Here is a 12,221-nt window from a genome sequence, read left to right on the forward strand (position 1 = left end):
AACTTTTAAATGCATATAAGATTGTAGTCATGTGCACTTCTCCAATAAAAGATATTGGGTAATATTTCAAAAAGGCTGCATGAGCTCTTCCTATGATGATGGGGACTAGAAATATCCATCTCCAATTCTGATCACAGTTTTTACAGCATATGGACAGTGTCAGAGAATTCGAGGGTTTTTTTTTGGGGGGGGGAGAACCATGTAACTCTTTGACAGTTTATAAATAAATAATTTGTACCTGAAGTCTACTTTCAGCTCCCAATATCTTCCTTTCCACACTGCCTTTCTGATAGCCAATGTTCAAATTTCCCTGCATTTCTGACGCATGTTCCCCTCAGTGGTCTGTTGGCAGATTTTGGAAGCTGTGGCTTTATGAAGTGGCGTTCTGTTTTCTTGCCCAAGTGGTCCTTTAACAGGATAATAAATCCAGACTTATGAATCTTGACCAACAATTCATGTATGTTGCCTGGCTACATAATAAATGATGCATTTGGTATGAGATTATGCTACAAATAGGATTAGATTACCTGATTCAAAAAGTTATTACCTACATATCTTAACTTGTGTTTACGTGGAATAAGTCCAGTAGCTCTGATGGACAGACCTCTTGAGTAAACATGCATAGAAACAGCCTTACCCTAAAGACATACCTGACCAAAAGGACATTTTCTTTGAGGTACTGCCATTCCCCACTAAGATGCCTACAAGTAAGGTTACCTGCTGTCAGAATGTATTCAGATTTGAGCTTTATACCATGTGTCTTTACATTTCAGTGTTCACAATGGGGTGCGTTATTTTTCTTTACAAGGGGGTCCGTTGTCTGTTTATTCCTCACAGTTATGTCATAGTTGGAATTTTGTTGCTGTATTTTGTAAAAGTGACTGCATTGCATTTGCCTTTTGTTCTTCCTCTCTGCTTTCATTCATGTTTTAAAACTTGGAAGGTTTCATGCATCTCCCCATCTCAAATAAATTTGTTCAGGCGTGCAGTTCCCAAGATTTTAATAGATAATTACTAATTCATTTAAGAATGAGTCAGTGCGGTGAAGTGGTTAGAGTGCTAGACTAGGATGTGGAAGAGCCAGATTGAAGTGTGCCATAAAACCTTGCTGGATGAGCTTGGGCCAGTGACACACTCAGCATAGCCTGCCTCACAGGGCTGTTAAGATAAGATAGAAGAGAGTAGAATGATGTAAGCTGATTTGGGTCCCCATTGGAGAGAGAAAAGAGATCCACTGGAAGAAGGGAGTGACATTTCCTTCTTGTTTCTTCTCCCCTACACCCACAGACCCATATGCCCCAAACAGATTCTTTTTTAAGTGTATGGCTGTTATTTATTCAAATATGCCTTTTCTATATATTTGTCTTAAGGAGCACTTTGCTGAAATGTGGCTGTTGGCCTTTTTACAGGATCTGCAAATCCACGCCCTCATAGCAAATAAAGGCAGGGTCTGCTAAAAGTTGTTAATGCTCTTAGGAACCTGCCTCCAGCTTTAGATTCCTCCACCTTATGCATACAACCTGGTATTATAAAGCAGGAAAGGGGCGGAGCTGGTGGAGCAACATCTGTTTGCTGCTTGGGAAAGGGAAGGTGGGGGGGGGGTCAGGAGATGAGGATAGCAGTGCCTTTAAGCATCCTTCATACTGCCTTGGAATCTCACAGGGATCAGTGCAATGGAGCTCCCCTCTACTAGCCATTCAACAGAGAGAAGGAAGGTGTGGATTCAGTAACCCCATCGTCATCGTCATCAGGTACGTTTCAGTAGGTATAAGCTTGGATGGAACTGTGCAAAGGAATGTCCAGAGTGCTGTTTGGGCATTGTATTATATTATAAAAATTCCTGAACTTCCAGTGTCATTCCCCCTTCTGATCTTGCATCTTAAATCCAATCTTGTCTGAAAGATAGAAACTTGCAAGCACCTTAAAGTTCCGTTTCTTCCGCTTTTACGTTTCCTGTTATAGCACTGGACCTGCAGGATTCTTCTACTGACAAATAGGCCCACACATCAGCAAATTGTAGTCTTGGCCTCAGTTTGCCACACACAGAGAATGGAGTACTAAATTCTAGAAGAATAGTAGTAAATTCCAGAAGGCTTCCTGTGTTGTTCTTACAGCAAAAACCAAAAGGTATCCTGTAACACCTCAAGGACCAACAATTGTTTTGTTGTTTTTGCAGCATTTAAATTGTAGTTAGAGCATTATTTCTCACCACCACCACCACCAAAAAACTCCCCACTCTTCTAATTATCTTTGTTGCAATCTGAAGTTGTCATAGAACTTCACATACTAAATTAATGATTTGGGCATGGAGAGTAGAGATGGTAGGGAGAAATCTTTTCAGAATATAGGTACAGGATCCTGAAATGGTGACTGAAACTAGCCCACTGCATCTTCCAGTAGAACTGTAAGTTCACCCAATGCTCTGGTGGTGAACCAACAACTCTCTTATAAATATGCATACCATAGATGTGTGGTGGAAGTACTTTTTGTTTGGCTTGTTAGTTTCAACAGCCATTCTCAGGAGAGCAGATCTTATTCAAGTCAGAAAGAGAAAAGACTACAGAAACAGGTCTTCCCTGCCTTTATAAATTTATATTTGTTTTATATAACTCATAATTTTGTCAAAGAATCAAGGAAATGGCAGATTAGTAATGTACTGTTAATACTCCTAAGAGACCACAGACCTTGCTTATAGAACTACAATTCCCAGGATTCCCAGGAAAGATAAATTACTTAAAACACTTGAAGTCTGCAGCCTGGATATGCTTCTGTCTCTAGCTGCCTCAGTCTATGAAGCCTGAGAAGAAATAAATCCTTCCATCTTCACATAGCTCAGGTCAGTCGTGAAGGGGTAAAAGCTGATGTGGGATTCCATAGTCAGTAAACTTGGTTTAGAATCTGAAGCCCCTTTAAAAAGATCTTCTGTATGGTTTACATTTTCATTTCTGACTATTTTTCTGCTTTCAGGAATATGCAAAATATAGCTAACAAGGGCATGATAGATTGCAGGGGGGGGGTTGATTTGGAACCCTCCCCCTCAAAATCCCCCTTCCCTGGGTCATTCCAGGCTTCTGCAGATAGACTCCCCCACCCACAGCCACACACACACTCTAACTGATCATTCAGTTTGGGGACACCCTGATTTTTCTGTCTTTATCATGATAACCAGATCCAGTCTATTCATTCTCAGATGTAGGGCTGAACTGGGGGCATATGAAGAAACACCCAGGGGTGGACAATTTGGGGACCCCTCACCCCCATCCCTGAGTTGTCTCCTCCTAAGAGCAGAGAAGCTTTCAGCCAGTTTACTATTGGATATAGTGATAAACTGAGGACCTGTGAATAACTACTTGGGCTGTGTGTGTGTGAGAGAGAGAGAGAGAAATGGGGGAACCAATATGGAAGTCCCATTCTATCAGCCCCCCTCCCCCCAAAAAAGAATTCCTCTTCCAGGAATCAATATGGTTTCTGAGGCTTAAGCAAGTTCCCCCCCCTCCCACACACACATTCTCCCAATTAACTGAGAGTGGATGGGATGCAGCATTCATATTTGGCTCTTGTGGACTTCTTTTTTACCACCCTTGCTGTTTTCTATAGCTTTTGATTTTTTTGTATGAAATACTGCCTGTTTTATGTAATTTTGCAGGTATATTTTCCCTCAGACTAAAAAATAGCTTATGGGTCAATCAGGTCCATAGCCAGAAATTCTGTGGTGAGGAGGGATTAGGACACTGTTGCCAGGGGGCGGGGGACATGGGGTTGTCTTAAAATTCAGTGCCTGGGTCCTGATAGTGCCACAAGGAACAGTGATATTAACACTAGTTCTTCCACACAGCATTAGCTATTGTTATACATGGTTTCTGTGTGTCTCACCACTAAGTAGTTCTGAGGAAACTGACTGCTTTAGTGTACTAAAATAAAATAGCTGCTAAATGTAAAATAGTTGAGCTTTCAATGCTGGATTATGGCTTCCCATCAACAAGTAGGCATCAGTAATATGGCATCCTGCCAGTTCTTCAGGGGAAAATGATTTAATTTTAATCAAAGGGTTCCATTATTGATTTTATGAATGTACCTATATTCTTTTCTCAAGAGATATTATAGAGCATAAGATGAGGGGGTGGTTGGGGGTTTGCTAAGAATTGCAAAAGTATTACAGAAATTGAGAAATGGGAAGACAATCAGCAATTTATGTTGCTGTGTGTGTGGGGTTTGTGTGTGTGTGTGTGTGGTTGGGCTTTTAAAGAGGCCTACAATAAAGAAGTGCCTTTCATAGCAGAAGGGCAAATAAGCAGCCTTTACCTGGAGTATTTTTTGTCCTAATTTCACCCTCCAGTCAACACAGAAATAATGAAACAGTAAACAGCTAGTTAATTATCTTTTTTCTTTCCTTGTTCAGTTCAGGTTAAACTAGTCTGTTCTACTTATCCACCATTATCAAGCCACAACTATGAAACCAATTAGCAAATATAGGAAGCTGCTTTATGGTTCTAGTCTGATTTCATCTCTGCTGTTTCTAGTTCACACGCTGCATCTCAGTTTAAAAGTAAATGCTGCAAAAAGAGCTATGAACATGAAGCAAAAAAATTTTTTTTAGTTCTTAAACTTCAAGAATAAACCATACAATTTATGTATAAAGGCACAGTCTGACAAGATTTTGCCAGCATCATACTTGTAGGATAGCATTTGCATCAGGGCACTTCATGACGGCCACTTCTGCAAACAACCGTATAACAAACTATTATGTGAAAAATGAACCTTACAAAAAAATATACCTATAATTTTGAGGTTTTGAACTAAACCTGCAGGGGACCCAAAACGCTCATGAAGGGAATGTTGTGAATTAAATATACCAAGCAGGGGGACCCACAAGGACTTGTGAGCGGCATTCCCATTTTCTTCTCCCCTCATTATTTCTTTTCCTTCACTGAAAGCCCTCATAACCGCCCCTTTTCCTGCTTCCTTTCCCCCTTTCTACTAGCCCCCTGTCTTCACCTCCCCCCCCCCCCCGTGGCCTCTCCCATGACAACTAAGGCCTAGTTGCTTAATGGGAACCCACAAGGATTTGTTGGGGGCATCTTACTTTGCCCTTTATTCCTCTCTCCAGATTACTTCCTTTTCTCCTCATCCTGGCAGAGCTCATATCCTCTCCCATTTCCCCATTTCCTACTTACCAACCTACCTACCTCTTATCTGCTTCTCATTTTCAGCTATATCGTTTATTTACTTCAGTTATATCCTTTCTCTGCAATAGGATACCTTACATAATTTTCCTCTTCTCCAATTTTCTTTACAACAAAGCAGTGAAGTAGGTCAGTCTGAGAATGTGTCTGCCCTGAGGTCACCAATTGAGCCAAGTGGGGATTTGAGCCTCTGTTTCCCCTGATCCTATTCTGACACTCTAACCACTATATTACACCGGTTTGGTGTAGTGGCTGCTGTTGAACGGTAGCAAGCAACCAAGCCTGAGTGAGTCATCAAAGTTATGTGGTAACAAATTGCTCAGTGGTTGCTTCCACACTGGACCCTAATAAGTCCACTGCAAAGGACCCTCCTCCTGCTTTTGCTGGAAGTATTGTTGTAGTTGCCTAGTCATAACCACTGAGGGCATTTTATTTTAAAAAACTACAGGTGTTGCTGGTATTAATTGGGTGGGACACCCACCATTTTTTTTTTAAGATTTCAGATTTTTCTGCTGATCGGGAGCGCTTCTCAGGTTGCAAAAAGATCTGTTTGGTCTGTTCATTGTTACAAGATCTGTATTTACGTATCCATAGATTTGACCATGTTTAGTATTAATTGATGTTTACTATTCCTCCAGACCAGGCTTTCTCAACAGGGGGTTTGCAAAACCCTGGGGTTTCTCAAGGGCCCTGAAAGAGTGCCCCAATTGGGTGATTATGGGTGATTGGGTGGTATGACTGTATATGGTCATGTTGACCCCTTCCCCATAGCTAATGATGGACCTGGAGGGGGTGGGAGAGGGAAGGGCCCCAATCATTAGAATCCTTGCTGGCCAAGGCTTATAGCACATGATAGTGACATGAGACTAGAGTGGTAAGTGCTCTTATTTCAACTTAATTGCAGGGGGTGACAGAGCAGTGGTTGGCTTCCCCAGCCCTGTTCCCTGTCCAGTGAAGTTGGCTGCTGGGCCATTTCTGATAACATGTGACTTCCATGGGTGTGGCAGGGAGGTATGACCTTCTAACGTAACTTCCAGGCTTCAGCAGTTTCTCAACAGTAAAAAAGGTTGAGAAAGGCTGTTCCAAACTGATATCTACTAGTATACTTGAACTAGCAATAATCACCTCAAATATTGACAGTGTTGTCCTTTGTGGGTTCCAGGTTACAAGTGTGCTGATTCACTATTCACGTCACTTGTAAAAGTCTTATCACTAAGGAAAGCTGATGTCTGGAAAGGCCTTTACTATTCTGGCTTGGGTAAGCCAGCATTTGTTGAGTGGCTCATCAGTGGTGCATTGGTGAATGGACTGGCATTCATACTGCAGGGGATTGGATTTGGTTGCCTTTTAGCTCCTTTCAGACCTGTTGATAGCACCTGTTAACAGTTCTGTCTCTGTAAGTCATAGGCTTTTAAACAAGACTGGATTATATATAACATACGGAATTTCGAAGGAAACAGAATATCTAGAACTATTAGAGAAATTAGTAGTAGACTAAGCTAACTTCTTTTTGTTGTTAAATATTTGTTTTATTTTTATATGAAAAAAGTAGAAGACACGGGGATAGAATGTCAGGTATGGAAGGGGGAAGGTAAGGGAAGGTTCATGATTTTTTTCCCTTTACACTCTCGTCCTTAAGTTACAACACATTGTTCTTTATGAATCTTATGGATCTTAGCATCCCAGACATTCTTAGACATTCCCAGTGTTGCTAAAACTCTTCTGAGGACTCTTCATTTAAAATGCTCGTCAGTTTCGCTGTTGATATCAATGTATTCAGTTTGTCTATCCATTCTTCTGACTTCTGGGGCTTTTTTCTGTTTGCTTAGCTGACTTCAGCTCACTTGGCCAACATCTGAGGCTTTTAGAAAGACCAGAGCTGAAAGGAGTCAGAAGTTTCATTGCTCCAGTTTCTCCCATTGCTGTACACTTCCAATATGGAAAAGAGCACCTCTTCAATGTTGTCCCTGGAATTCTTAAAACAAGCTGCCAGATTCCACACTGGAGACCTTTTTTTTCCAATTGAGGGTACTATTATGGTCAGAAGGATGCTTTCCTGTGGTCAGTGTGATTAATTATTAGTACTGGCCTGTCATGTATTTAGTTCATGTATCTTATGACTAATTAAAATAAACATTGGCTATCTTAGCATGGACTTGCCTCAGCACCCAGGTTTGGCAATTTCCTCCACATTCATATTGCTCCTGGAATTCGAACAAATAGCATGTGACTGAAGTATGTTCATGTTTGGATTTGGGTTCCAGTAAGTGCAAATAAGGGTTAAAGTAATGTGTGAAAAATCCTGACTGGACTCCTAACCTACCTTTCAGTATTTGAAAGTCAAATCTACATTTAGCTCAGTAGTTTGCCTAGCAATTACCCTAAAGGAAATTTCAGTTCTGAATGTCACCAAGCTGTTTCAGTATTTTTGCTGTTGACTCTTTTGCCAACAACTACACTGGACCATTTCCTCCTTGCTCATTTACCCAAATCACATTCAAGTTAGTTGACGCTTTAATCAGGTGGGCTGGGCGTCTCCGTTTAATTTAAAAACAAGGGTTGTTTACTTGTGACTTGACACACACAGTTTCTTTACAGAGCAGATGACAGGACCAAGCAGTATTAATCTACTTGCAATCACTCTTTGCGTATGAATTTACAAAAATATCTGTTGTTGCTTTAAGTAGCATGACTGGCTAGACCAGGAGAAACTTGCTATTTGAGTAGGATCCAAAAAGTGCTATCCCATGTGCACTGAACAGGAACTGGTAGAGTTTCTTTGCAGCATGTGACTTTAGATCTCTCAGTGCTAGAAATTCATTTGTTTGGTCATTCTTCCTAGGCAGCCAAGAAGAGTTCTACTGGTCGATGGAATGAAGAATAAAGATGCAGCGGAGAAAGATCAAAGAAGATGGCAACTTGATCCCTGACGAGCAAAATGCAAATGAGAACAATTATGGAAGCCTAAGCACAATAAACTCTATTGAGATCTCCCAGGTAGGCAAATAATTGATCTTCTGAAAAGTCCCCCACCCTTTTAACTACAGATAAAGGACTAGCTCTTAGCGCCCAAAAAATTACCTAGGTACTGTGGTTATTAGCATTGTGAGCAAGTAAGTATTCTTAACGAGAGGAGGCGGGGGATATAGTTATTACTGTCAAGGTCAGGATTTAGTAGAACTTAATTTGCCCTCAAAAATGAATTTCACCATTTTCAGAAATGAATCAAGCGTCTCATTAGCCAATTCTGTTTGCTGAACTACTCTTCAACATTGAGGGATGCCTCTGCTAACATTTTACAGTCCATATCTTTTGAAGTGTGTTTGCTTTTAGGTGGACTTAAAAAAAACCCAACGTCCCCTGCTCCGTGGGTATGCTGTTGTGGGTGGGGTTAACAAATGCTTTGCCCTGCCATCCATGAGCCTAGGGTCTGTGGTACCATGGTCAATGAAATTACAGTAGGCTTCTTTCAGATTCTTAAACTGAGGGAACTGCAAACGAACTTGTCTGAGGATGTTTCTGTGTTCGTTATGGTGCCACCGTATGTGCCAGTTGCTGAACTCTGAAATCTTGTGATAAATGGCTTGCTTGATGTGATTGTGGGATGCTGTTGGGGAAATAATACATTATGAAACATTTATGTAGTAAATACATATTTATTATGGGGTGTACATCTGTCTTAAAACTATGTGGGAGGCAACCATTCAGCAAAATCTCTTGTTACCCCATGGGAGCCACTGAGTTCTGCTATACCCCTACACTGAAGTGCCTTCCAAGCTGTCAGAGAGCACCAACTCTTGCCCAGCCAGCCTTGGGCTTCTCTAAATTCCACAGAGAATTGTCATTTCCCTGCTATGAGTTGGAAGAAGTCAATACTTCTTTCCTTCTTCTCTCTGTGTCCGTCCCTCAGCACTCTTTGCTTGCACTGGGTCCAATTCTTGCAGCCAAATGTAGACGGGTGGCCTTGCTGCAGGCATCTGGGGTTGCCAGTAGGACCAGCCAGTAGGGGATGGTGGATGGAACTTACTGAGGGAGAGAAGAAGCCGGACAAAAACCACAACGTCCTCTCCCAGTCCTTCAATGTATCATGTGATATTCCTACAAGTGAGATGCAGGATTTCATTTGAGCTGGAGTTTACAAGATCTTTTGTCTCAGAACTCGACTCTAATCCCAGCAGTGTTGCACTGATGCCCAGTCTATCCAGGTAGCCAAATAAAATATGCAGCAACGGCAGAAAAGAGTTTCCAGATATCTCATTTCCCCATAAGATAGTTTCAGTCATGCTATAAACCTAAAAGACAGTTTCATCCCTTACTGTTCAGCCTGCAAGTTAAGTTCTGCCTCTTAAGCCTTGCTCTCTGTACTTCAGAGCCAGAAGCGAAGCAGGTGGCAACTAGAGACTGGTCACTTTTAAGTGGTGGCTCCTCACCTTGGGAATGCCCTTCCCCTTGAGGCTCACCTGTCATGTACCACACTGTCTCACCTGTGCTAGGCAAAGGATTTTCTTCACACAGGCTTTCAACTAAGGCAGAGGTAGTCAACCTGTGGTCCTCCAGATGTTCGTGGACTACAATTCCCATGAGCCCCTGCCAGCATTTGCTGGCAGGGACTCATGGGAATTGTAGTCCATGGACATCTGGAGGACCACAGGTTGACTACCCCTGAACTAAGGGACACTAGCTAAGATGTTTTACAGTCTGCTTCTGGTCAGAGGCCTGTTTTATGAGTATCTTTAGGCTGCTCCATGATTGGTTTATGCTGTTTTTATACCCTTGGCTAATTTTAGAAGCTTCTGTTTTCATATTGATAATTTTTTTCCGTTTCCTAATTTCTGCTTTCTGTTGATTGTACTGAACCTGAGTACCAGGGTGAAATATATATATAGTAAGCTGCCTCAAACACGACTCTGGAGAAGCCATGTATAAACTTCCTAGAGAAATAAATTAAATTCATGTATTCATTCCCTTAGGAGCTACATAAAGGATTTAGCCTTCTTCGCCTCTTCAGGAAGTCAGTTCCAGAGGCTGAAAAGTCTTGCTTCACTTACTGTAATAGGAAGGGAGGCAACTCGATAACTGTTTGCTGGTTTGATTATTATTGATGGAGTCACCCATAGGCTTCTTCTCTGTTTAAAATACTTGGCTCCACTGGCAGTCCTGAGACTGCAGAAGTGAGGGGAAGGAACTTGGGCCTTTGTCACCAGTCAGGGGCCCAACAGCCTCAGGGAAGTCGCATCACTTCCCCTCCAAGCAAAACCACCAGCCTGTCCCCAACTTGATATCAGTTCCAAGCTTGTCCTGATGTTCCAGTGATTTCCCCCGCCCTCCTTGCCACTGTTCACCTTCTCTTGTTTTATTTATTCATGAACCTTTTTCAGTTTGCAATTTTTAATGCAGTTGTCTGCTTCTCTTCTGAAAAGGCAGGATAGACATGTGGTAAAAGAATTAATAAGAGAGAAGGTGGTCCTTGATCTTCGCTTTTACAGGACTAGCTTTCCTCGTTATACTGTTTGACATCTGTTATTCTAACTAAGTTGTCCATGTATAGGTGAGAAGGTGACAGATTTAGATATGGTTACCAAAATGATATCAAGTCCCACCCCCCACTGCCAATAAACACTTACTAGATGTGTTTATTTATTTATCCTTCCTTTCTCTCCTCTGGGGACCCAAAGTGCTCTTTGTTGTTCTCCTATCTGCCATTTTATTCTAACAATTCTGTATGATAGGTTAGTCTGACTGTGACTAGCCCAAGGTCATCTAGTAAGCTTCCATTATTGAATGGCTATTTGAACATGCATCTCTTAGATCCTAGTCCAGCACTCTAACCATTATACCATGCAGTCTCCATACTGTTAATGGATCTTTGCTAACCTCACTGCCCTTTGTGTAACATTGTTCTTAGCTGTGGAGGCTTGAGTACTGTTCTGGACAGTAGGGAAAAGTAAGCGTCCAATAGCTCCTCAAAGGCTAACAAAATTTGTGGCAGTATATAAGCTTTCATGAGTCATTGCTCATTTCTTCAGGTACCTGAAGAAGTATCAGTCACTGCTCTAATTCTGGCGAGAACAAGGCAGATATCATCTGACACAATGGATTTTATGTCCTTTTACTATTCAGTATTGCTGTAGTGAAAAATTTGAGCCCATCTCCCTTTTATTCCTTCAGATGAACAAACAAAAATCGCTGGGCCGTCCTGTACACAGCACTCCCAACTTCTTCAGCGATGGGAATACCAGGATAGGTAAGAACACTGCAACATAAAGTACAAACTGATTTCTGAAATTAGCAGATGTTTTATTGTGAAAGTATACTGATTTAAGAGATGGAATACTTGCTGCTGTCATGTTTCCAAAATTTCTTTTCACTGTCTCTGCCACTCAGAATCTCTACTAAGTATGGAATCTTTCACTGGTACACAAATCCGTTGCACTTGCAGAACTGGTATGCAAAACTGCAGGGTCTGGAAACTGCTTTGCACTGAAATTTCCACTCCTGACGGAAGATGCTTTTTCAAATACTTGTGGCCGTACTCAGTGTTACAAGAGTAACCCAGGCTTTCCAGCATAATACTTCCCTCACCCTAATGTAGGGGTTGTGATGAGTGCATTTGCAAGGGAGAGTGGGTAGGAGCATGCCCTTGACTGTACTCCACCAAGTAATTCTTTAATGCAAATAGTCCCTATGCAAGTCGACCCAAATTGATAGACAAACTCTCCAAAAATTCATATGTCCCCCTCAGTTTAGTTAGTCTATTATTATAACTTCCTGTCAGGAGGTGGCAACTGTGATCTGTTGGGTTTAAATTTTAAATGTAATAAATGTTATGCTTACATTGTATTCCTTGTTTATATTAACCTATAATCTATAATTTAACATTGCATGGAACCTTGTTGTAATCGGCCCTGAGCCAGTGGGGAAGAGCAGAATACCAGTGGAAAATTAAAGATTCCATCCTAATAGGGATTCTATCTGGAAATGAGCTTGGCTTGGGTGACAATGGACAGGTGAATCACTGGATATGGAAGCAGCAGGTTA

At 41.5% G+C, this 12,221-nt stretch overlaps 1 protein-coding gene across 2 annotated transcripts in view; it reads left to right on the forward strand.

The window, feature by feature from the left end:
- ANO7 (anoctamin 7) overlaps positions 1 to 12,221 on the forward strand; it is a 47,137-nt gene that overhangs the window by 1,736 nt on the left and 33,180 nt on the right. For both annotated transcript variants that reach the window (XM_077349030.1, XM_077349031.1), the window contains exons 2-4: positions 1,663 to 1,751; positions 8,026 to 8,180; positions 11,352 to 11,427. In XM_077349030.1, the coding sequence (XP_077205145.1) occupies positions 8,070 to 8,180; positions 11,352 to 11,427 (187 nt within the window). In that variant the 5' untranslated portion in view covers positions 1,663 to 1,751; positions 8,026 to 8,069. The remainder of the gene's footprint in view (positions 1 to 1,662; positions 1,752 to 8,025; positions 8,181 to 11,351; positions 11,428 to 12,221) is intronic.

Source organism: Paroedura picta, chromosome 8 (genome assembly GCF_049243985.1).
Source record: "Paroedura picta isolate Pp20150507F chromosome 8, Ppicta_v3.0, whole genome shotgun sequence".
Classification (NCBI taxonomy): Eukaryota; Metazoa; Chordata; class Lepidosauria; order Squamata; family Gekkonidae; genus Paroedura; species Paroedura picta.